This window comes from Malurus melanocephalus, unplaced genomic scaffold, assembly GCF_030028575.1.
Source record: "Malurus melanocephalus ecotype Western Australia unplaced genomic scaffold, MMel_1.1 scaffold_81, whole genome shotgun sequence".
NCBI classification, from domain to species: Eukaryota; Metazoa; Chordata; class Aves; order Passeriformes; family Maluridae; genus Malurus; species Malurus melanocephalus.
In genome coordinates this window covers 1,027,358-1,052,528 of record NW_026623313.1, presented here as the reverse complement: position 1 = coordinate 1,052,528, position 25,171 = coordinate 1,027,358, and the positions used below count along the sequence as shown (strand labels likewise).

General features: G+C 38.0%; 1 protein-coding gene across 6 annotated transcripts in view; it reads left to right on the top strand.

The window, feature by feature from the left end:
* The window catches only part of RBMS1 (RNA binding motif single stranded interacting protein 1), a 139,217-nt gene extending 117,924 nt beyond the window's left edge, over positions 1–21,293 (top strand). For 2 of the 6 annotated variants that reach the window (XM_057367632.1, XM_057367638.1), the window contains exons 7-14: positions 7,169–7,284; positions 8,160–8,209; positions 8,304–8,397; positions 11,593–11,643; positions 13,750–13,860; positions 14,519–14,599; positions 15,843–15,927; positions 18,771–21,293. In XM_057367632.1, coding sequence (XP_057223615.1) covers positions 7,169–7,284; positions 8,160–8,209; positions 8,304–8,397; positions 11,593–11,643; positions 13,750–13,860; positions 14,519–14,599; positions 15,843–15,920 — 581 coding nt within the window. In that variant the 3' untranslated portion in view covers positions 15,921–15,927; positions 18,771–21,293. The other 4 variants (XM_057367635.1, XM_057367637.1, XM_057367639.1 and 1 more) reach the window with 4 other exon arrangements.
* The last annotated feature ends 3,878 nt before the right edge of the window (positions 21,294–25,171 follow it).

The window sequence follows — 25,171 nt, the reverse complement described above, 5'->3', positions numbered from 1 at the left end:
GAATTGTAGGAACAATTTTTGCGGTATGAAGGAAAAATTTAATACAAAATTGTGATGAAYTAGGGACAAGAAAATTGCACAGAACTGGCTAGGTCTGAAAGTGAAAGCTAAACAGGGCCTCAAGATGTAATCCACCTCASAGACCTGAACTTCTCATGCTTACTTTGCAAAGCAATTGTCCAGGSTCTCTCTGTAGAACAGCTAAAGAAAAACACACCTCCAGAGAATGTGGTTACAAAGGGTGTCTARACCTGTCACTCAGAAATAAAGGACTCTAAAGGTCTGAAAGTCAATTAAGTGAGATGGGTCTCACCTTCCATGATACTGATAAGAGACAAATAATCAGATGCATAAGGGAGTTATGAGAACCTTGGTTTTTAAAGAGCCTTAATTTTGTTGTATAGCTCTACATTTCCATGCTAGTACTGTGAGGTTTCATTGCTCCTTGCAAAGGATTTTATGGAGTTCAGGTTCTTCCTGGAGTTCCATACCACGTAGCAAGCACCTGTCCAATAATGCAGTTTTATTAAAGAATACAGTTTATGCATAATAATATACTGCAGTCTGCCAAGAAGTGGGGCAGAGTCATGAGGCAACTGTGATTTTGGACTACCTGCACAGGGAAAAGTGATGGTAGCAGGAAATCTCTTGAACAAGCAAARGTTAGGAAACTGATTTGGAATAAATGGGTATCCTTTGGGGTTATAAAGGATCAAGTTCAAACACATGCAAAATAAAATTGTAGAATTGGAACTATGCTTAAATTAAAACATTGTGCCCTAGGAACTTGGCTAAAATCAGCAAAGGGAGCTGGCTCTAAAAACACTGTTATCAGGATGAAGAGGGTAGGAGAGATGGGCCTGTAATGAAATAGGTGTGGGAGGAAGAACATTTGTTCAACAAAAACATGCTTTCATAATGCAGYTTTGTTATTTTAGCCATGTTTGGGTTTAACTGGAAGAATGGGTTAAACAGCTTTAGAAAGCATAGATGAAACCTCCTCTGGAGCATGAGAAGACAGAGCAATAAAACCTCTAAGAATCTGAGGAAGCCAGGGATAACAGGGCRGACACAGAAAGCATCAACTCTAGAGCTGAGTGAGTGACTGGGCACTGATGATGCTGAGCAAGCTGAACCCAGGTGTCTCTGGCTAGACAGGCTCTATATAGCTTTAAAAGCATTTTTATTATTTAGTGTGCCCTTGTTTATCTTCAGTAAAGAAGAAGGAAGGTTAGCTYAGGGAGCAATTTGAAATGCATTGCRGGTTGGTGTAATCCTGAATTTCCTGGAAGTGATGTATTGGTTTCCCCATTTGTTGGTGGGGTTTGTCCTTTTTTTATGTAAGTTATTGTAATGGTTGTGTTTTATGGACTATGACTTCCTGTCCATTTTGTCACCAAAAATGGAACTCAGAACTCTAATTAATTTGTACTTAATTATATTTTCAACTGTTTATTATATGACTGCTATAATTTTAAAGTAACCTTTGCATTTAGTTCCACTTTTCTCCTTAAAGAACTATTGTTTTCAGTGAAGAATGGAATATTTAAAGCGCTTCTATTCTCCTCTGAAATACATGAGGAGGTCGTGAGGTGAATTGGAGGAAACAGAGCAGACTGGTATAAAGAGCCAGGACCCAGCAGATGAGCAGTGASAGCAGAGCAGCAGCATACTTAGCCTTTCTCCCCCAAAGATGATAGTCAGTGTTCACTGTCTTTTAGTTTTGTGTTGGATCTGCAATGATTGTRGAAATGATCTTCTGGGCAAAATCTTGAAAGGCATCTCCTTCCAATCACAGGCTCTTGTAGCTGTGTGATGATACATGAGCATAGTTATATGAATAATTAACTAAAGCAGCTGTGCTCTAGAATACCTAAGGTGTATGTAAGTCTGGGTGTATTTGTTTCTCTTATATTTAAAATGAGAAATATAGACGTTAAAAAGTTACARAAGTTTTATGCCTGTTCTATTGGCTCCATGGATTATTTAATATTTCTTTTACTGAGAAAGATGATTTTGGTTTAATGGGTGTAAGGTAGAGATCATTTTTCTGAGCAGCTCATACCACTTTTGCTTCAGGAATGGCTGGTTATGGTGATGATGCAAAAATCAAAAATCATCCATGACCCACCCTTCTCTTCACACTTAGGATAAAGATTTTGGTCATTCAGATGCTGTTTTAGGGAGAAAATTGAGTGTGTGAGAGCCCTGCTCCTGCCTGTGTACTTTACTAGACTAGGAAGACATCTACCAGGAATGATAGACCCTACTGTTTGAAATTATCTGATCTTGGAGATCTTTCTAGTGTGRGGAGGAGTGAAAATGGAGCCCTTTAGTAGCTGTCTTCTGTCAGTCATATTTGAGTGTTTTCTATTTTCTTACCTTTACAAAATACCCAGCACTGAAGATGTCTACTGAATTTAAGTCACTTGACCATAAATTCACTTTTATGGTCAAGTTCACTTTTTCACACATCCTTTTGAAAAAACATGTGAACCACAGCCTGAAAACCACTGCTAAAGGGTATCAAGAGCTGACAGTACTGGTGTTACTCCTGATTGTCACATTGAAGACAGAGGAACAAAACATTCATTCCTTAGATCAAAACCCTGAGATCAGCTCAGCTGGTCAGACCATGGGCTAAGGCACCAATGTTGTGGGTTTGATCCCTGTATGGGCAATTGACTTAAGGTTTGGACTTGATGATCCTTGTGGGTCCCTTCCAATTCTGAATATTTTGTAAAGTCTGTGAATTGGAAGCTTTTACTGCTCTAATTCCCATAATTTGCTAATTGCCTCTTAGTTTTAAGAAGCAACATGGGAATAAAAAAGAAAAATGCTTTTTAAAACTGCTCAAAATACCCTTCTGTGACAAATTATTAAACTTTGTATAAATTATTAAAACAATGTAACCCTAAGCATTATGTTTAAGTGAAGATCAGGATGGTGAAGAGTATAACATTTAATTTCTCTTTAMAAATATAAAATTACCCTGATCTTGGGTTACACAATTTCTTTTTAAATTCTCACAGCCTTTGGCAAAAGTTTCTAGCTGTACAGACTTGCTCGATCATTAAAGTGATGTTTTAATGTCAGAATTCATGAAGTCCCATATGCTTTGCACTAGAAAATAAGCAATGAAAGTCCCTACAAGATGTAGTTTAATTGAAAATTGACGAAAAGAATAGTGTTTTCCAACTCTTTTGTTGTATTTTTTAGTAACTGAAAGCAGGATTTATTGAAAAGTTGATAAAGTTAGCCATGTAAAGTCAAGAAATACGAAGTCCAACAAAGAACATCAGTTTTGTTCTTGCATTTATATCACCTGGCACATATTTGGGTGGGCAAACTGAACTCTAATGTACAGATGTGCACGAAGTGTCTACAATAAGAAAGCATTCATTCTCTGCACTAATATTTCATTCCCATCTCTCTTCTGTAAAAACATTAGCCTTAGAGGAGGGTGATGTAGGGCAGGAGTAGATGGTCAGCACTTTCCACTCAGTGTTTTAAAGCCCTGAGCTGCTGCTGAAGGCCAGGAAAGCTCATGGTTACAGATCTCCTCTGTAGCTGCAGCTCAACAGGAGACTGCAAAYCACAGCTGGTTTTCAGTGGGTGTCAGAAGGGTGGGCTTGTTAAACACAGTGTCCTCACTGAGAAAGCTGAACTGCACTGKGAGGTGTAGCCTTTTACATCAGCTACCTCTCAGCTGTGCATGCAGCTCCGAGTATTTGTGCTCTGCCTTTGTCTTGCACATACAGACAAGTCACTGAATGATTAATGATCTGCTTCATCACTGGGCCTGCAGAGTTCCCAGCAATTAAACAATAAAAATGACTCTCCCTTCCTTCCTGGACTACAAAAGATTGCTTAACTGCTCTGTAGTGCTTGTTGGAGCTTTTTGTTCAAAAATATATCTTTTATATGCATGCTGTTATGTACAAGAGGGAGAATACATTGCATATTTGGGAAAAAAAAACCAGGAGAAAAAGTAAAGTGAAGAGATAAAGTTCAGATTTAATTACAGAGAAAGGTCTRTGTTCTTTCTTTGGTGGGAGGGAGATCTGTAGGTCATGCTTGGCTCCCAAGAAGGTTTATCTCCTTCTCATGACCCTCCCTATGATGACCATCAGTCATTGTGCTGGTGCAGGAATGAACTCAGTACCATTTCGGCCACATGTATGGAAGTGCAGCCAGAAATTGTAGTAGGGCTTTCAACTGGAGCCACTTCTACTGTCAGCATTCAGATCTTGAACCAGAATCAGGGAAGGCCAGTGCTGTACAGCCTGCTCACAGCAGCTGGTGATATTRAGTAGATGGGTCTACATTGGGTTTTTTTAAACATGAGTTGGAAGATTCACAGTGTTTGGCCTCTTTCATGGGTGCAGTGAGGAGCAAGGGCATCTGGAAGGTCAGAGAAACAAGGGTTCCCATGGCTGGATCAGTGTTCAGTAAAAAGGAGCACTAACTTCTGCTAGATCACAAATTAGTAGCTTTTTAAATGTTTTGCTGGTTTGTTTTCATGCTGCAGGTTTTGGATATTATATATGCAAAATCCAATACATGTGGATAATTCTTATTCTGTTTTTTCTTCCTCTTTAAATTTGTCCAGAGAATTTTTACAATGCAACATAGAAGACATTTAATCATTTTAAATGTAGCTGTTTTCAGTTATCTACTGACAAAAACCCCAGATTTATTCTTAAAATAAGTTTTTATGAACATTTTATTCAAACAGACAGGTTAACGGGTTGGGTTTTTTTGGTTTTTTTTTGTTTTTTGTTTTTTTTTTGCTTTAAAGATCTTTATGCTGAGACAATGATGGGAAATGGAAGCACAAATAAAGCTTTCAGAAAAGTGTTTTGCAATTCATTGTAGGGATTTTTAATGAAAGCATAACGCAGCTTTAAATAAAGCACTCCCTACCTGTGAGTGCTATAATACAGAATGACAGGGCTGGAAACCTTTAGGGTTTTTCTAGTGTCTTTCTATACTATACTCATGACAGTTTCTTTTGACTTCATCCAGAATTTTATGTGAGAAAAAAGTGAGAACTTTGGAAATCACTTATGCTCCCCACAAAACTCAGTTTTTTTAAAATAATGTGTCAGTGGCCAAAGATATTCAACTTGGGGAAGAGTTTTTTTCATTTAAGGTAGTTAACATCAGTATTTGGACTTCTACTCTCAGTGTCTGATGAATTTTTGTTTTCCTCACTGTGTAAAATCAATCAAAATAATTTCAAACCATAACCTGACAAATTTACTCACATTGACTTGCATATTCTGGGATTGCCTCCTCTTTATTTCAACAAAACTGTATGCTGACTAAAATGCTGTGTGCTATGACCAGGGTTATTGGGATATAGCTCTTATAAAGCAACATCAAATCAACCATCAGCATGTTGATATTGTACTTTTTGCCCCAAATATGCAGAAACAAAAGTTGCTTCTTGTGGCAGAAGACCCCAAAGCAAAACTCAGGTYCTGGTAATGCCAGAAATCCCATCAGAAATGCAAGGTTTTAGAGACAATATTTTCCAGTTTGTCTCCTACTTTAGGGTTTCTGTTATTTCCTTGTTCATTTACTCTACTGTCCACAGGTCTGTATTTTTCTAGTGTCATTAGCCTAACCTTTTCCTGGTTATAGGATTTTAATTTCCATTCTCTGTAGGATAATACATTTTAAATTAATTTGGTTGTCATGTTTAATGTTTTAGTCTGACTCTCTGTATAACAGCACACAGGTAGGAAAGGTCCAGATCTGTGACCTAAGTGGTCAGTGCTGGAGATGAGACAGGGAACCAAACACCAGTTCTGTCTCCCTTTTTAATTGAGGAGGCTGTCAAAAGATGTGTCATGCAGGAAGTGGATATTTTTCCAGTAGAACCAGAGCTAGTGTTTTAGGTGTGACATCCAAAACCAGGGATGACTTGGCCGTTAGTGTTCATTTTGTCCTGAAGTTTTAAAAGTCAAGCTCTTTGTGAGGTTATGCATCTCTGAGGTTTTCAATACCAGTCATCTTTTGCAAAAGCAGACAGGGTGAAGAGACATCAGCACTGACCATGCTTGTATTAATAGGTTTTGTTGAAAATTTTTCTTGGGGTTGTTTTTTTGCAGGTGGCCTCCCACCCCATGTGTTTACTCTGCATTTGGAAACTTGTATGTTTTCAGGTCCAGCCATGTCTCATGAAGATGTTTCCAAACAGAGAATGACTGGAGGAGTGTCATGGTAAAGCTKAGACAGCTCATGTGTCAGGAATTACTGGCAGAGAAGCATTTACATCCAAGTCATAACAGTGCTTCCACCCTGTGATTAGGGAGGGTGTGGTGTGATGCAGTAGAGCTGTGCTTCAGCCATAGGTAGTTGGAAATATGGAAACTAGTAACTGGGAAAGAAAGAATACCATGCAGACCTTTTCATTCCTTCAATTCTGACATTAAAAATTGAAGTCATGGTCAGTATCATATTAGGGAAAATAACAATAAYAACAATATAAAATAATAAAGTATGGTGGTACTGTTTCATGGCAGTATGCAAAATAAACCCCAAAAGGACAGTCTTGAAGAATTTCTGGTTGCATTGGGTGYTCTCTATAGAGCAGAGATAAAATGGGAATGGACAATTGTGGTGTTTTCTCAGTGCAAGGTGTCAGCAGATTAAGGTGCCCACTCTCCCTTGCTGGCTGGACTAAGTGGACATACTGTGCCATCTCTTCTGCCTATTCTGGATGAGTAAAACATTTATAAGTTTTGGGACATTACTCAAACCTCCAAGGAGTGGGGAGAATATGTTAGAGACCTTTGGCCAGATTTTTTTTCTCCACCCTCCTTAGATKTACTTCCATAGAGGCAAAGCTCAGAATTCAGATGGCAGTTCTCGTTCATCCCCAGACCAAGAGACACMTACTCAGGATATACAGACCATATTTCTTTCCAACAGGTTTTACAGCAGTAGTTTAAAATCAAAGATACATGGCATTCCAGATGCTGTCTTTGTGTGTGGCAACTGTCTTTGTGCTGTGCAGGACAGTTGTTGATGCTGTAGCACAGCTCTGTGTTATTTAACTGTCATACATGGAATATAAGTTAAAAGCCAYACCTCAGCTGGAGAGCTGAACACCTGTGTATTAATACTACTTCAACTAATTTTCCTTCTTTCTTCTCAGTTCCTGCAGAACCTTTGTTGTGCAAGTTTGCAGATGGGGGACAGAAAAAGAGACAGAATCAGAATAAATACATACAGAATGGAAGAGCATGGCACAGAGAAGGCGAGGTGAGACTTGTAAGTCCTCCCTTCAAGCTTTAGTGTGGGTGTACAATAATGAATACTTATGAAAATGATAGGCATTGAGACTTCTTGGCTTGGGTCTTTGGCATATTAAAAATGTGCAAGCAACTCTTACCTGACAGTTTGCTTCTCTATAAAAAAAATACTTAACTGTGTCATTCTTCTGAGGAGAAAAGACAAAATGTGAAACACTGAATCCTAGCTCATTAAAATTAACAATAAGATCTCCTTCAACTTGGCAATATTATAAACTTCAGCTTTCTCATGTTATTAGCTACCAGATACATAAGTGTATTTGCATGCAGTAAATAATCCTTCGATGTATGCACTGAAATGGACATCACTTTCACAAGATTAAAATACTATACCAGTGCCATGCAGCGTTATTTTTTATAGTCAACAGTATTTTAATCTTTAATGTTCAAGATAATAGTTTCGTAGACTTAATGTGGTTAGCAAGCCTAGACAACTCATTTATATTAGAGAGGAAAATTCAAATGTGTCTTCTGAAAAACTGCACCCCCCATTCTTGTAATAGTTAAAATATTGCAGGCAACACCCTAACATAATCATCTGCATGTCCTGAATCTCAAACACACACATGTTCTTTTAGCCAGGTATTTAACAGGTTGCATTTTGTTCCTTATGATGGGAACATGGAAACTTGTATTTACAGCTAATATTGCTGATTCTCTTCCCTATATAATTACTTCTGTTAATTAACCTTTCCCTTAGTTATGATAATAAATTATTTCAGTACAAATTTTCAGTTAAAAATAAGATAACTAAAGAAAGAATAAGAGAAATAATTTACAATTAAATTATTTTTGTCAACTCTTTATTTTTCACTTTTTTTTTTTTCTCTAAAGGCTGGAATGACACTCACATATGATCCAACCACAGCTGCTTTACAAAATGGGTATGTTGAATAATAGCACACTAAGAAAAAGAAATGTTTGCCTTATGGAAGATGCACAGAATTGGCATTTAATTAATATTTCTGCATTTTCTAGATTTTATCCATCACCCTACAGTATTACAGCAAACAGAATGATCACTCAGACATCTATTACGCCATATATTGCTTCTCCAGTTTCTACATACCAGGTTTGTATTTAGAACTTGTTAGCTGAAATGGTTCATTGGAACTTATGTTTATTTATCAGTTGTTACATCTGGTTTTATGAGTTCTCCAATAATGCTTCATTTTAATGAAGTGGCCTCCTTGTGCTGTACAKCATGAAAGTGACAGCCTGAAAACCTAAGAGTGTGTGTTTCAGGAAGTACAGCAATTTAATGAGATCCTGGTGTCTTGCAAAACCAACTCTCCAACTTGTGCTGATGTTTGAGGGATTTGTAGCCACTTCTGCATTTCATGCGAGATTTTTCATTTTCTCTCAGTCAAATACTTTTAATGTCAACAGTAAATCTGAAGTAATTATTCTGAAGGTTATTTAAAATCTTCTTGATTTAATTAAATTCATTTTAATGATATTTTCCATGCATTTTGAACTTTTTTTTTCTCAGAAAGTCCAACAATAACGTCTTACATAGCTGTACTAAGATGGGTACAGAAACATTCTTGACATTAGAGAAGGAAATTTGAAGAAAAGAGCTCAGAATTCAAATTCAGTATTTTTATATTAGGAGTAAAGCATTTAATAGCCTAGGACAGTATTTCTAAACCAAAGGTGACTTTATTTTGAACAGGAAATGARAACATAAATCGTGGACAGTATTTGGCTTTAGAGCCCAGTCCAAAGCTTTCTGAAGATGGATTTTGGTAGCTGCCATCTTGAGTCCCCAAAAGGGATATTGAGAAAAAATTCAACATGTTGAGAAATTATATGGAACAGTTTTAGTACTTTGATATAAATGTCTTAGGAATCCTCAGTTTTAGGGCTTTATACATTTCAGTTTACAGACAATTTGCTTTAAATACAACCAGTATGGCAATCTCGGAAGTGTGCTCTGTAATTGCTGCTTGAGACATGCCCATTATCCCAGCGTACACTGAATGATGAGCTATTTTAGCATTTTACTGTTTAATGCATATATGGAGTAAACAACAATGATTCAAGTCATAAATAACCCAAACTAATTAAATTTAGAAAATTCTTACCTCTATGTGTCAGGGGAAGAAGAAGAGGCTGTTTGCTTTTTAGCGAGAGTAACAAGCTGAGTTTTCTAATGTACTGTGTGTGTGAATGAATATGGAAGGGTACGTGAAGGGATACAGAAGGCTAACAGAGGCACTGTGGGCTATTTYGTCAACTTTCTCTGGCAGAAATTTCCATGTTGCCTTCAATTCCAAGTGAGGAGAATGAGGAAGAATTGTCTAATATTAGTCTGGAGATCTAGTGCCATCTTGCATGAGCAAAGTGTTGTGTAGGAGTTAAAACAGTGTTCTCTGGTGTGAAGGGCAGCTGGATTATTTTTATATTAATTTCCGAGGTGACTTATGCAACACAATGTTTGCTCTCGGCAGACAGTGCTAGACTGTATTTTTCAGTRTACTGAATCATTCTGCTTGGTACTGCATTACCTCAGAAATTACAGTAAGTTCTTACCCAGAAATATATTTCAGTWAAATTAGCTGCTATTCTTTATTAAAATATAAATTATTTATCAATATAAGACATTCTGATATTCAGAATCCAAGTAAAAATTGGAAGTTGGCATGGAAACATGCTACTTAGGAATACAGTATTGTTTTTTGGGCTTATTGAGATRGGCAGACTACAATCCATTATGTTTCCAGAAATGTAGTTACCAGTATTTCAATATACATGGCATGGAGCTTAAATTATTGTGGATGGAGTTATTAATATCATTATGCTTGAAGTGACACAGTAATTGGAATTGAAAATTAAATTGAAGTATTCTGTGTTAGGGAGGAAGGAGGTTCTTGGSCAGAAGAGTTTCACAATCTGAGTATTAGTCACATCTTCATTACTGATCCCTTCTCACTGAAACCTGCAGCTTTCTGCCTTCTACACAACAGGGCATATCACACAAGCACAACTTATTTTTTTCTTTGAGGCACGGTAAAGCCTGCTCCTGGATTTGTTCTTATTCAAGTAACCAAATTTAATAAAGTTTTGGCTAGTGTTTGTTTCTGCAACCCCTGTATACTGAAATGACTGCATTGAGCCAGTTACTATCAGAGTGTGAGATTAGCCAAAGCTTTAGTCAGGCTGTACCGGTATTTTTGCCATTAAGATTTTGCCTGAGGAAAGGGAGTGTTCCAGTTTTTTCCATTCCATTTTTGAAAACTCCTGTTTGCTCTTTTCCCGTTTGCTCTTTTCTTTCTAAAAAAGAAAAATAACAACTCTGATTTGAAAGTCAGTACCAAAAGGAGGTAAGAAATATTTCCATCTTCCAGAAAATACCTCACCTGGATTTTTTTCGAGGCTGTATGTTTTCCTGTCCTGTTCACAGGACTCTGGGAAGATGGTAGAGGCATTTAAAGGTCTTTAGATGTCCGTGCAGGTCAGAATCCTGCCTTACCCTCCACACCTACAGCAGGTGAGGAGRAAACRTTTTTGTCCTWACCTTTAATATTTCTTGCAGCACAMTTTTTCRAAGGKCTGTTACAACCATCTCTTTTTAACTAAGATAACAATGTAACCTATAGTTTCCCTTTTTGTAATTCACTTTGTCATGCAAAGTTAGGCATGCTACTGCAATTGAAGTGTCTGGGTGGTCAGGAAACGTGCTTGATGCAAGGGCAGGGACTCTCATCAGAACTCCCTCCTCTTCCTGTGCTTGGGGAATAACATACCACGAGGTCTTGGAGAAGAACAGTTCTCCTAAATCTGCTCCTTTTTCATGGAACAAGATTACAGCAGACTTCCTGTTTTCTTTTTCACTTGTGAAAATACAATAATTTATTTTATTCTGATTGCACTAGAAGGCAAATGGTGCCATACCTTCTGAGATCCCAGTTACTTTTCCACGAAGGAATTTCTGAGACAGAGTCTTACTTTTCAACACAGCAGAAATCTATCATTCATTTATTTGAGCCCTTTCATTGTACTTGATAGTTTCTGAAACCTGCACTAAAATATAATTCTGAAAGGTGTGTGTGGTATATGTTCTCCAAATCTTGTCTCTGATTTACAGGTACAAAGAATACATTTTTCATAGAAGTCAATGTTGTTCCACAGAGAGACTAATTAGATTAAAAAGTCAATAAATAAGAGAGGAGGCATGTTAACATGATTTAAACTCTTACTATATCTCAGTTGGAGTATTCCAAGAATATGTAAAATCAAAAATAAAATGCCRATTTTGTTCTAGGTGCAGAGTCCTTCTTGGATGCAGCCTCAACCATATATAATGCAGCACCCAGTAAGTTTTTATTGCTTCTCCATTGTTGTGTTTATATATTGAATGAACACTGTACATACTTTAAACAACTGGAAGTATATCAATGCCTGCCCAATTACTTCCACAGGTCAAGATGAAAAGCAAAACAAAAACAGTAACCTGAACTGGGGCCTCATTTTAGTAGGCAAAAAAAGAAAGCTACCTTCAGAGTATCAGTGTGATGAGGACCATTAGAGAAAACTTCAAAGAAGCAACTTAGTGGTGTTGGGTTTTTGTTTTTGTTTTATTTTTTTACTTTAAATGGAAAGCACTTTGCAAATACCAAATGTTTTCCATGCTGTTTGCCTTTTGGGGGCTGAAATTGGAGACCCAGTGTTTTAGAATAGGTCTACAATAGTTCAGACTGGATAATTTGTGAAAGACAGATGGATGTAGTGAGATAAATGAYATTATGGGCACTCATTTGAGAAAACCTGCATAGCTTGTTCTGGCTTCACCACTCATGAGTAATGCTAGTCTCCCTACACTTTTGGCTGGGGCATCTGTACCAGRCTGTCATGCATTCTAATCTCTGCTCTCCCATGATATTTTGCTTCTTGCCTATGTCATTTGCCAATTAAGGACCATTATATCTGAGACTTACTGGGTTTCTTGAGATGAGCATTACTAATAATAACAGGCACTTTAAAGCATGCACTCACATAGTTAACAAACAGGTCTGTTCCCAGATATAGAAAGGATATTGTCTTGACTTTAATTAACCTCTCCATGCAGATTATAGAATGTAAATCTTCTTGGCAGAACATTTTCTTCTTGGGCATGCAGAGAAGGTGATGTGGAACCACAACACTCTCTCACACACCTAATTATTATTGTATTTGTGGTTTTTGTTGTTAAATACGCATACACAGAGCAGGTTTTAACTTCCTTCTCTATTAACACAGATTTTCATAAAACAATATCTTGCAAATAATGCTGTGAAAGACATGAGTTGGTATGTTAGAATGCTGTAAGGTGTATTAGTTTCACAGGTACACGAGGTGAGATTTCACAGTTGAAAATAAAGATCTAGATTCTAGACTGAAGTACAGTTTTGGACTGTGCAAAGACGGGTACTGTCTTGCTCATTTGCTTTTCAGAGAAGCCTGCAGTCTACAGACAGGAAATTCTTTCTGTGTTTGATGTGCCTGTGACTCATTTCATCTACACAGATCACATGGTTGTTTTTCCAACTATATTCTATACAGCTTTTTTTTTTTCTTTTTACGGATTAGTTGTTGATTCAAAATACCTGCTTTCAGTACACTGCAATTATTTCTGTTAGTTTTGAGCCTCCGTCAATTTTAATCAGTACCTTCTGCAAGCATAAGTCATACCAAGTATTTGTAAWTTTTTTTTTCTGGAATATGATTGGTAAAATGAAATTTCTTGATAATCTTCCATTTCAGTTAACTCTGAAAACCTCATGAGTGTGCCCTCCATGTTTAGCAATCTAAGTGTTAAGAGTTTAGCGTGTATTTTTTATGGACTTAACAAAATGGTGCAGAAGCCATAGAAATTTTATCACAGCAGCTGCTATTTAGACAAGGAATCAGCATTGCTAGGTCCCTCTTCTGAAATGTGTGTGCTAATGAAAGCAGCCACTAAGTAGGGCAGCTGTCTTGTGTGTGAACTTTGCGTGTGATGGGTAGAATTCTCCCAACACAAATGTTCCTCCTTCAAAGCTTCCATTCCTAAAGATGAGATAAAAGTTTCTCCCTAATGCATGAAATTCCAAAGCTTAAGCTAAGTGGATCTGTACCAGGTAACATGTGCAAATTTTTGCTTTCAAGTCATCATCTGGTTAAACTCATATTTTACAAAGCATTTTCAGCAGGTCTCTCAAGTGGTTTGCACATCAGTTGAATGTACAATGAGAAGTCAAAGCAGGTCTTACACCTTGAGCACCAACAGATGCTCTAGTAGAACATTCAGAATGCCCCAGACCTGCTTTTTGAGTGCCTGGGATTAAGGAGAATTCTTGTGGTACATCCCATCAGAAGGACAGTTCATACTTGTTCTCTCAAATCAAAAATGAAATCAAAATCTGAGTGCTGCAACCGTTTCTTTGTTTCTCTGTTTTACCAGGGTGCTGTTCTGACTCCCTCCATGGACCACACCATGTCACTACAGCCTGCATCGATGATAAGCCCTCTGACACAGCAGATGAGTCATCTTTCATTAGGCAGTACTGGAACAGTATGTAGCAATTTAATACAAAATAGAACTTATCCAAGTAGAAAATACTGTGTGTACATCACAGTATGCTTGTGCAGCTTGCATGTGGAAAAAAAGTAATCCTATAAGTCATCTTTTGTCCAGTAAATGTTTAGGAATTGTCTCCATTTTAAAATCATTTTCAGCAGCTCTTATTCAGTCTGTTAACTGCTCAGAGAATGGAAATGAGTACATAAAAATAGATCAAAACAAATAAAAAGGAGCCCAGGAGGTAACTTCAGAGTTGCATCTGAAAGATAAAAACTAGTTTGTTTTATTCCTTATAGTCCTTACTGCCACTCTAATCTTTTAAAGAAGTTAAATCAGAAGAGATTTGGAGCTTCTAAACTGCAACGCCCTTCTTTTCTTAGCAGATTGGGTTAAAAAAAAGAAAACATGATGATTAGGGTTAACAGGGAGGGAAAAGTCTTTTACACAGTCTTTGAAGTCAGAATTTTCTCAAAATAGAGCCATGAGTTTCCTGGAAAGTCTATTGATTTCAGACACAAAAGTCTTTCTCTCATGTATATTGCTTTAGAGAAACAGTCAATATCTTTTAAACAATACCATGATAGGTATTTGGAATACTTTTAAACTTACATTGGTCTTTAACTCAACATAATGGACTCTGTCTTTCTAGTACATGCCAGCCACAACAGCTATGCAAGGAGCCTACATCCCCCAGTACACACATGTCCAGACAGCAGCAGTTCCTGTTGAGGTCAGTATATTTTATAAAAGACCAGAGATAAGAAAAATGAATTTTTTTTTTTTTTCTGGGGAGATTCAGTGCTTAAAGGCAAATATTGTAACTGTGAATACAATATGTATTAAATGATAAAATGTAATTAATTATTCTTAATTAATATAGCTGGTATTCCAACAACGAATAACCTGTACTTGTAGCAGTACAGTACTTGGGGCAGTCTTCCCTATGARCATAGTTCAGGCAATCCTTGTGTTTTGTGAAACCTAACTCCAATAATAACAAACCAGGGATTGGATTGTTGTTTTGATCTTTCACTTCATTTACGTGCGAGCAAAGTTCTCTGCCAGCAGACCTTGATTGTGRCTTTTTGCAAAGAATCCTGATTTGACTCTGGCATCTCAGGATACTGTGCATGTTGTCTAATAAACCTCTCCATTGAAGAAGAATTTATCATTTTAGTTGGAGTGCATAACATAAGTAAACTAAATAATTTATCTACTATTTTGACTTCCYCTACACCCTTTCATAGATTAGTAGTTCTTTAACAGAGGAGCTAGACAAAGTATGCTGCAGTTCCTGTGTTTAGAATRAGTGCCACACAGTCTCTTCCAGAGCCTGTAAAAAGAAACATTTCATTTCAAACTCTATTTATCCAGAAACTCCAGARTTTGTTTGATTCAGTTTGCTGCATCTGCCCATGTGGATCAGAGAAGTACTTTTGGTAATTACCTGATTGCTCTGTCTGCAGAGCACTCTCAGCTGAATTAATTGCCTGGTTTCTGGGGAGCCTGGTGCAAAGTCCCATCTACAGTTCTTTGTGTTGCCTAGTGCCAACCCCATCACAGTACTTAGAGTGTTTGTATGGTGAGTGGATCTCATTCTTCTCACTCCCCTTYGAAAGGAGAGGAATGGAATGCTCTTTTACATCTGCAGATAGAAAATATTCTAGCAGTTACTAGCTCTCTCTGTCTATTTCTATTATGCCAAAAGTTTGAGGCTTGGTGTTTTTKTTTTTTTTAATTATAATCAAAACAGCTGAGGAAATACAAGGTTTTCATGAACATTTTATTTCTCTGTTTGCTGAAATAGAAATCAAGGTAAAGTTAATACCTCAGGTTTGGAATACCTCATTGAGAAATAYGAGGAAGATTTTAGATTTGAAGACTGTTAATTGCATGAATCAAATGGAAATACATATTGCAGATAATGCTGCTTGCTTTTGTGTTTCATGGCTTGTCTTCCTTTTTATTTGCAGGAAGCCAGTGGTCAGCAGCAGGTTACAGTAGAGACATCCAGTGACCATTCTCCATATACGTATCAGCAAAATAAGTAACTGGGAGGTAGGGGCTCATCCTRTCTCATGAAAGATGTGAATTCAAAGATACTTTGTTTCATAACTTTCAGTACTCTGTATTGAATTTTTTAATGTGATATAAATAATACTGATGATAATATCTGGGGGCAGTGAAGCTGATTTGAACTTGGCCAGAGTCAGAAGCCAGGGGAGGAAACATGGGATCCAGAAGTGAACTAATGAATTCTGAGTAACATTGTTTTAATGATTTCTCTATACCATAACTGGATTATGTTGGATTTTAATTTGTTCATTTTAGCAGCATGCTGTACACATAATAACAATGAAGTAATGCAAAAAATGCAAGAATCAAAAAGCTAAAGGGAACTGTATTGATAGACATATTATGCTCCAGTTCTGTGGTACATGTAAGATTAGAAGCAGCTTTGTGGCTGACTTACAGACCACAGCGAGGGAGGCGGTCTGGTCGAAATCCTTACTGACCTTTTCTCCTGAAGACTTCCCTRCTCACCCTTTTTTCTAGGAAAAAGCAGTTTGGTCCAGAATTTTGTCAATTAATCTTTAATCCATGTCCTCATTTGGCTGTAATTCCAGAGTTTTACTTTCCTACTCCAGGTTTCCTCTGGCTCTGCTTGCATGGCCTTTTTTACTAGCAAATCATTAGCTTTACCTGAACTTATTTCATACAAAATTGTTTTGCTTTCTGTACATTTCCGTCCTGAAAACGTTACTTGCACTAACTTTTCCCTTTTACATGATCCATATTTTAAAATTCTGGAATTTAGTTCTTCCTTAACTCATCCTTTTTTTTAAGTGCTTTGTAAGCCAGGCAACTTGGCTACATATTTTTTACATCACGTTTTCTAAGACCTCACACTGAAAAWTTCCATTCAGCTGCAATAATGAGGCCACGTTAGAAGGGCTTTTCTACAGCCCTTGTGGCATTAATTTGATACTGAAAAATCATGATCAGTTATGTGCTACAGTTGTGTGATATTCTCTCTACAATGTATTGATCCAACAAAACTCTTTTTGGCGTTATGTTTGATCCTGCAGGTCAGCTGTGCTGTTTGATAACAGTGCTCTCATTCCCATTATTGGCACAGCAGCTTCTTATGTGGCAAGATAGAAACACACCARTGGGGAAAGTTGGCAAATCCAACAGATGGCAGAGCCTGCGTAGCACAGCATATGACCTGTGTTATTTTTGTAGTCTGGCCAAATGCTGGCATCTAGAGAAAGCCCACATCCTTGATTTGCTTCCAGGGCAGGCAGAAAGCAAAGCCACAGGCTCTTCTCGTTATCCATCTCCTGGTGTTAAAATCATGACTCCTGCACGTTTCCCATGCCGAGGCTGTTGCCTGGTGTTAACCGCTTTTCAAGGAATTATTTGTTTTGCCTTAAGTCTTCCCTGTGGGCATGTAAAACCTCCTTACCCATAGAGTTCTGTGGTAGCCAGYGAAGCGTAATCCTGCATGTCATATCCCCATGCTGCCTCTCTCTCCCAGCCTGTCAGTATCTTTCCCCATAGACTGAGGCCAGGCAGGAGCAACAGCCTTAAGTCTCCTGAAAGGATGAGTTGTTGTTGCCATCTGAGACACGTTTTGTGTTGATGACTCTGTGTAGAACTCCAAGCTGTGTGAGCAATTCTGTGTGTTTGCTGTAAGTCAGTTCTCCATGTACTTTATTCTTCAGAGCAGCACTGTTGCCTGTATTTATGTGCAGTAGGAGCCAGTGGCATCTGTGTCAGCAGTGGCTGTATCAGTGGGCACGTGGGGAAGGTTAATATTACCCAGCTGATTTCAGCCTCAGAGCATGGCATTTGGTATTTCTGTCCCTGGAACATGCTGGTACTTGTCTTGTTTCAGACAGGTGAAGGGGAGGGAATTGGCAGTTATTTYGTGCCCTAAATACAGGGAACACTGCAGTCTCTTGATTGTTGTGGCTTTGTTACTGTTGTCAGACTGAAACTTYTTTCTAAATGCACATGCAGCACTTTTAGGAATGTCCTATGTAAAGTCAATATCCATGTTCCCATAATTTGGGGGGTAAATTACAGCTAGCACATTTGCACCAGTGGATGCAGTCAATTGGAAATACGCAGCATCTCTCCTCTGGCAGCTATGTTTAATAATTTTCTAGCTTCTTTTCRAAAAGTTGCTCCTATATGAAAAATATTCAAAGGGACTTGGAAAAAAAACCAAACCCATTTTATATGCACCTAAAAATGTACAAGCCTTAAAATACCAAACTTTGCCTTGCTTTGAAAAATTAAGAAATTGTCTAAACTTTGTTGTCATAAGCTGGGTATTTTTTAAACCCAAGTGGCAATATAAGCAAGTACATTAAAAAGTCTGCTCTCAGATTTCATGAGCYCTGACTTGCTGTTCAGGGAGTCACAGTAGCTGTGTCTGTCCTAGCTGTCCTATGTAGCCTCCCTGAGGCTGCACCAAAAGAAAGTTATTGTTCCTTTTCCAGAGATCAAAAGCCATGGAGGTGCCACAGGAATAGCACACTCAACCACTTTTCATCAATTAAAAGGAACAATAACAGCAAAACAACAAAGAAGGGAAGAGCTCTGAGTGCAGCCTCACAGTTCCCCGCTGGGAGCTCTGTGCTGAGCAGTTTTTAGAGAGATGGGGAAATCAGCCCAGGCTCTGTCCTGGTGGAGAGCCTTATCCTGGGAAGGGCCAAGCACCTGCAGTGCCGCCTGTGCTGCTTCTCAGGTTTACACCCGGATACACCCGGATGCATTTAGTCTTCTCACAGCTGTCTAAAATAGGAAATTATTTAGTTTTGTGGACAGCTACATTAGGGAAAAGTGTGTGATTGTAACTCTGCTCTAGCTCTGACCTTTCTGTGTTACAGATGTCCAGTGTTGACCTGGCCTGGAGAAGGGTGCAAAGGCTGAAACAATCATGGATTTTACTGATCAATTGTGCTTTAGGAATTATTGACAGTTTTGCACAGGTTCTTGAAAATGTTATTTATAATGAAATCAACTAAAACTATTTTTGCTATAAGTTCTATAAGGTGCATAAGAAAAACCTTAAATTCATCTAGTAGCTGTTCCCATGAACAGGTTTATTTTAGTAAAAAAAAAAGTTTTTATCAAGTGTTATGACGCAAAAAAAAAACCTTCAAATTTCTGGGTATGCACAGATGACCACGAAGATTTATTCACGTGCATGACAGAATTTGTGTTTTGGTTTATTTTTTATTTTGTTTATTTCTTTTATCATTTTTTTTTGTATGAAATGGATTTTCTGAAGTTTAAAATAGTAAAACATCTAAAATGATGTTCTGTGCTTGCAGTGTGTGAGTGTTGCTTTAGTGCAGTGTTGCAGTTATAGTGTCTGGTCTCTTAGCTTTTTGTTTTTCTTCTAATGTAGTGTGAAGTGTCTTATCCTTTTCTATAAATTCCAATTTGCCTTAAATCTTTCAATGCTGTAGCTGTTTCAGTAAGTAGTCCAAACTAATGGTGTAGAATGCTTTGACCAAATGAGCTGGTCTATTATGCCTTGTAAAACAGCAGCATAGGGCTTTTAAAGGTAGTCAATAAAAATTGCTGAAAATTTGGCTTTTTTAATGTGTAGTAAGTGTTTTTAATGATTTTTTCACATAATATGTAAGGTAGTGAAATGCAAGAGGGGAAAACATGTTTTGTGTGAAACACATTTTCTGACTGGGGAAATTTTAATAGTATAAATTGTTTGTAAGGCCATATGCCAATAGTTCCCTCTGGTAGTTTGAATGATTTAGGAACTCTGCTGTATGATGCAATGTAAAATCTTGTTTTGCCTTTTTTCAGAAACTAACTTGATGTTCTAGTTTTAGCATAAGTAGAGTAGGGAGTTTGGGGTGGAGATATCACCGAATGTTTTTGTCCTTCCTTTTTACTAATGATAGTGCTTTAGGATGAGGATTGTGCTGAGACTTAGCAAACAGAAAAGTTGCTATTACAGCAAAATGGCAAAAGCTAAAGGACTYGTTTTCAAACATACGCTGAGATTTAAGTAGAAGCATAATTGATTGGGTACTAGCTCTCTATAGTAGGTAAATAAAAATAAAAAGACTTGGCACTTTTAAAAGGTAACTTTACCAAAGAACAAAGAGCCAGTAACCAATAATTCTGATTTGTCTCAGCATCGYGTCTTCTGTACTCTTTATTTTTGCCGGACCAGTTTGCGGTTAAGAGAATGTGCCTTTTTTGTACATTTGCATTTAGGTTTTATAATTTTAATTGATGTATGGACACAAAAGCATGAAGGAAGACTTGGATCCAAGCAGTGCCACACTTTACATCATCACTACAAGTGTTAAGTGTAAAGAAAACCAATTTTGAAACTATGAAATTCCTGATTCATAAATACRCAATTATTTGTACTTCACATATTAGATAATTCACTGCTACTAAAGCTCTTTATTACAATTGCATATGTTTTAAATCRAATGATAAATTAAGTTGTCTTCCAAAACTGTGTACTTCTCTGGTCAGCTGTATATGATCAGTTATCTACCTCAAAGTTTATTTCCTTTTGTATGGGGACAGGTTGCTGGCCCTCCCTGTTTCCACAGACCAAATCATCCTAGCTCGGGAGCTAGGGCTAAGCAGTTGTTTCTTTCAAGTATTTTTTAGTTTTTAAATTTTGTGTGAGTATTGGAGTATAGATGTCGGTGACATTTCATAGTTTCAAAAGTAAATTGCTGCTCTGAGAAGTGTAGATTCTAGTGAAATGCATAGTCATAAGAGATGTGTTTTTGTTTTTTCTTTTTTTTAAAAAGTTGTGGTATTATTGGTTCTATGCTCCCTGGAATATTACTGCTTTGTAAAAGTCCAGACTTCCTGCAGCACCTTGCCTGTATTTGGTAACTTTCCAAACCYGGATCTCTCACTACTTGCTATTTTTGCATTAGTTAAAAACTGCAGTATGATAGCTGTGTAAGAGGGAGGGAAGAGTTGCTGCCAGAAATGTCTGAACTAAGTGCCATACTCATTGTCTGGGTAAGATTTGGGAAATTTAACCTCTGTACATAAAGAAATAATCAGTTACTTAAACATCACATAGTAGACAGCCATTAAATTATAAAAAATTAATTTATGAAGAAAGACCTTTTGTACAGATTGAAAAAAAAAAAAAGATTTTCATAGAGATATCTATATGATCAAGAGAGTTAATTTTTTATTTTTGTTTTACTAGTGCCACAAACTTGCCAGTGGTAACTTATTTGTCCGGTTCAAGATAACTCTGTAGTTTTGTTTCCTAGGACTTGTTGTTAAACGCCAAAAGACATTTTTGAACTGTAAATTTGATTAGATTGTTAGCTTTTTCTGTTTTATTTCTTTGAAAACTTTTGAATAAAAAAGATCCAAAAAAACAAAAATGCATTGTCTTTTTCCTTCAGATCTTCCTATATTGGGGAAAACCTTAACAAGTTATGGTAAAACTTCTGCATTTATTTTGAAATGTTTGGAGTTGTTTTCTGATTGGCAACCTGGGTTTTTTTCTCTTCTGTCTTTCATCAAAGCCAAATTTTAACTCTTTCCCRCACACTACAAAGTCACTAATTCTTTCAGACAAAACAGGAAAAGATGTATGAAAAATATTTGGTGAAATGTCTGATCTGAATGCAAGAACCTCTTTCAGCTCTGTGTCAGCCCACACGGGGAGCTGTGTGTAACCAGCCTGCATGCTGTGGTTGTAAGGGCAGGACATTTTCCTGAGGTAAGGCTGGAACTGGAGGGTGACTCTGGTAGCTCATAGCACTGGATTGTGCCTGCAAGGGTTTTTGTCTTCCCACGTGTGCTGGCGTTGGCTGGAATGCCCCATTCTGGAGAGCAGAGGTGACATTCACTGGAATTCAAGGAGATCCCCAGTGCTGGCCTTCCAGCTGCCATCTTTAAGCCCTTTATTTCTTTAAAGGTAATCTCTGAATTTTTGCAAGATCACTACTGCTGATGGTGTGTGACAGATAGAGGACTGYTCTGACCAAAGTGAGGCGTGGGAAAGCGAGAGAGGAAAAATCAAATTATTGTGTCTTCCCAGCTGAATACTTTACCAACTGCATGGTCTTGCAGTGGCTTTGAATTGATGTATGTGGTAGCAGAGGAGATCTGACSTAGCCTTGGGCACCCCAGGGTGCACCCAGCAGCAGAGAGCAAGTCTGGGTGAGCCAGTGGGCTCCTGCTCCTTGCTACAGGAGCTGGAGGCAAAGGGGAGGCTCGCTACCTCCAGGCTGTGCTGCTCTGGAGAGCCCCTTCCCCTCGGGAGACAGCTCTTTCTTTCCATTGCACACCTGGCTCTGGGGGATCCCAAGGGCTCTGCAGCCCTGTGGCAGGCCAGGCACTGCTGGGGGTGACAGTGGGGTCATGCTGCTGGCAGGGCACAGCCTGAGCCTTCAGTCRTGTGATACTCGTGCAAGATACTGAGAATAAATGGCAAAGCAGCTCAGCTGGAGGACAGGAAACTTGATCGACTGTTGCTTTTGGAATGAAGACATCCTCAACAATGATGGCACTAACTGACCAAGGGAATGGCCTGAAGTTGTGTCAGGGGAAGTTAAGTTGGATATTAGAAAAGGGTTTTTCACCCAGAGGGTGGTTGGGCATTGGAACAGGCTCCCCAGGGWAGTGGTCACAGTACCAAGCCTGACAGAGTTCAGGAAGCATTTGGACAATGCTCTTGGGCACACGGTGTGACTCTTGGGAATGGTGTTGTGCAGGGCAGGGAGCTGGACTCAGTGATCCTTGTGGGCCCCTTCCAACTCAGCATATTCTGTGATTCTGTGATTCATGGAGAGAAAAAAACTTCATACTGTGCTACTAAACACTCAAATCCTGTAACTGAAAAAAATACCATTTAACCATTTTGGGAGTCATTTAAATGTTGGCTCAGGATGTTGCCTGTCCCAAATGCAATGCATGAGAAGATAAACCCAGAAAACTTGAAAAAGGATCTTGTTATATTATTCATGTTCATAATCATTCTGAATTAATCTCAAATTAAGAAGCATTCTTTTGAAATTAGGTATAAATACTCCTCACAAAAGCTGCATGTAAGTAGACTCAGAATAATACAGGTTGGAAATGTTTTTTGCTCTCTTAATTGCWTTTCTAATTATCCCAGTGATAAACATAGCTCACTTAGTATATTGGGTAAGAATGAATGCTTTTTTCAGTTTAGTACCTTTTGCCTGATACAGTGAGGTTGTGTGTATCATTCCTGTCAGGCAATCTGCAGTAATACTATGTCTTTATGTAATATACTTTTATTGTATATAATAAAACTCATTACTAACTAATTTGTTCAAACATTGACTCCATCCTCTTGCATACAACCTGTTTTGGACCCTATTTGCAAACCTGCTGTTATTTTTTTTTACCTGTTAACGAATATGGGTGAGTATCATACTCATGTAGGATGATTGTGAACCAATATAAATGTTTTGTGCAAGATCATGCACCAACCCTGTTTGTTGGTTGTTAGTGATTACAAAGTAGCCTTTCTTTAGGCACTGAACATAAACTTTTATCTATCTCTGTTTTCTAAATTAACTACTCTAGGCAAGCACAGGCCATACATTAATAAGCAGGATAATCAAGTACTGTTGAGCAACTGATCCCTGCTAATGACTGCATATATTGGGCTGGAACAGTTGTAGAGTAAGTCAGTAGTCTAAAGCACTTTCCTGGTACTCTATTAGTTTTTCATAGGAAGAAAAAAATTTAGTAAGTGCTGTTTTGCTTTCCTCTTCTAGCTTTAATTTATGCCATGGTACCTCCACCATATCAGACAAAATCGATGATTGACTAAAACTGTGCCACCTAATCTTCCACAGAAACGTCATACCAGAAATGAATTTTGTGTGCCAGAATATTTATGTGGGTTTGTACTCCTACTCCTCCTGTGCACACTTCGCTGCACTTGTTCCTTTTGCTGTGATCAGCCGCTCCAATTTTTTGCAAACTTCCACATGTGTTGGAATAAGATACTCAATCCTCTCCTGTCCAGCAGTGTCTTATTGTGAAAGCCAGTGTGTTATTTGGTGGCATTTAAGACATGTGTTACCTTCCAAACACTTGCCACACTGACGTACTCTTTCAACTGTGAAAGATCATCTGTATCATTCCCCCGCCAACAAATCCTGGCATTGACTAACYCAAACAAATCTGAGGCTTTTGGCTTTCAGACTCAGTCCATTAATTCTATCCAGAATAGGGGTTAGGATATACAAAACCTATTCTGTTTGGCAACTTGTCCTCCAGTGACTAAGAAAAGCCAAGCTGATGTCAGAACAGCAAAGATTTACAGTGCAGAGATCAGAGGGAGGGTGTAAAAGCCTGCATGTGGAATGAGTCAKTCTTTCCTTTTCAGGACAGCTCTAACCACATCTACCATCTGAGAAATCTGTGCAGCCCACTTCTGTAGTAAAGAAGAAGAAACTGTATCACAGGAAAATACTACTGGATTTTTTTTTCCATGTCTGAGAAGAAAGGCCACCTTTTTCCACAGACAATCTTTGACTGTTTATGTTATCTTGCCTTTTTCAGCACTATCCCCTCAATCAGTACCTACATCAGTGGGGTTCTCAATTCTGTTGTGTTTTGTTGGTCTCCCTTCAGCTGAATAAACTGACCTCTGTTGGCAGCTTCCTTGCAATACAAAGGGATTTTTGGAGAACTTAAGGAATGAAGGTATGTGGCACCCTAAAGACTTCCCGCATGCACACTGCAGGTGTTCAGGTCAACCTGCTCAGGCAGCTTTCTAAGTAGTGTAATTGTTTCAGAGCCCCACATGCAAGTGTTACCAAGGGGAATAGTATTTGGAAAATGGTTTCTGCACATGTACTCTGCTGATTTTAAAGAAGTCATCTGCAGTGGGAATTTTCCCAAGCATTTTCACCACCTGAAATTTTCACACATGGGAATAATGGTTTTAAGCAACGTCAGTGAAGCACTTAAGGATAATGGAATAAAACAATGATTTAAAAGAAGCCCAAGAGAAAATTTACTAGTAAATTTTATGTTTTGGTAAATAGTTTTAGCTTTTTTCAAGTACAAATAGAAAACTACTTTTTCCTTTGTGTGCTTCAGCCTTTTCCCAATGGGAAATAACTTCCTACAAAAAAAAAAAAAAAAAAAGGCACTGCTCATTTTTTCTTTTAGTTTTGGTTGTTTTTTGCTTTACAGTGAATGTCAAAAAAAAGAAAGGATTTCACAAGCCATTAGGCTGAGCTTGAGTCTGCTCACCCAGCAAGGTACCTGCAGC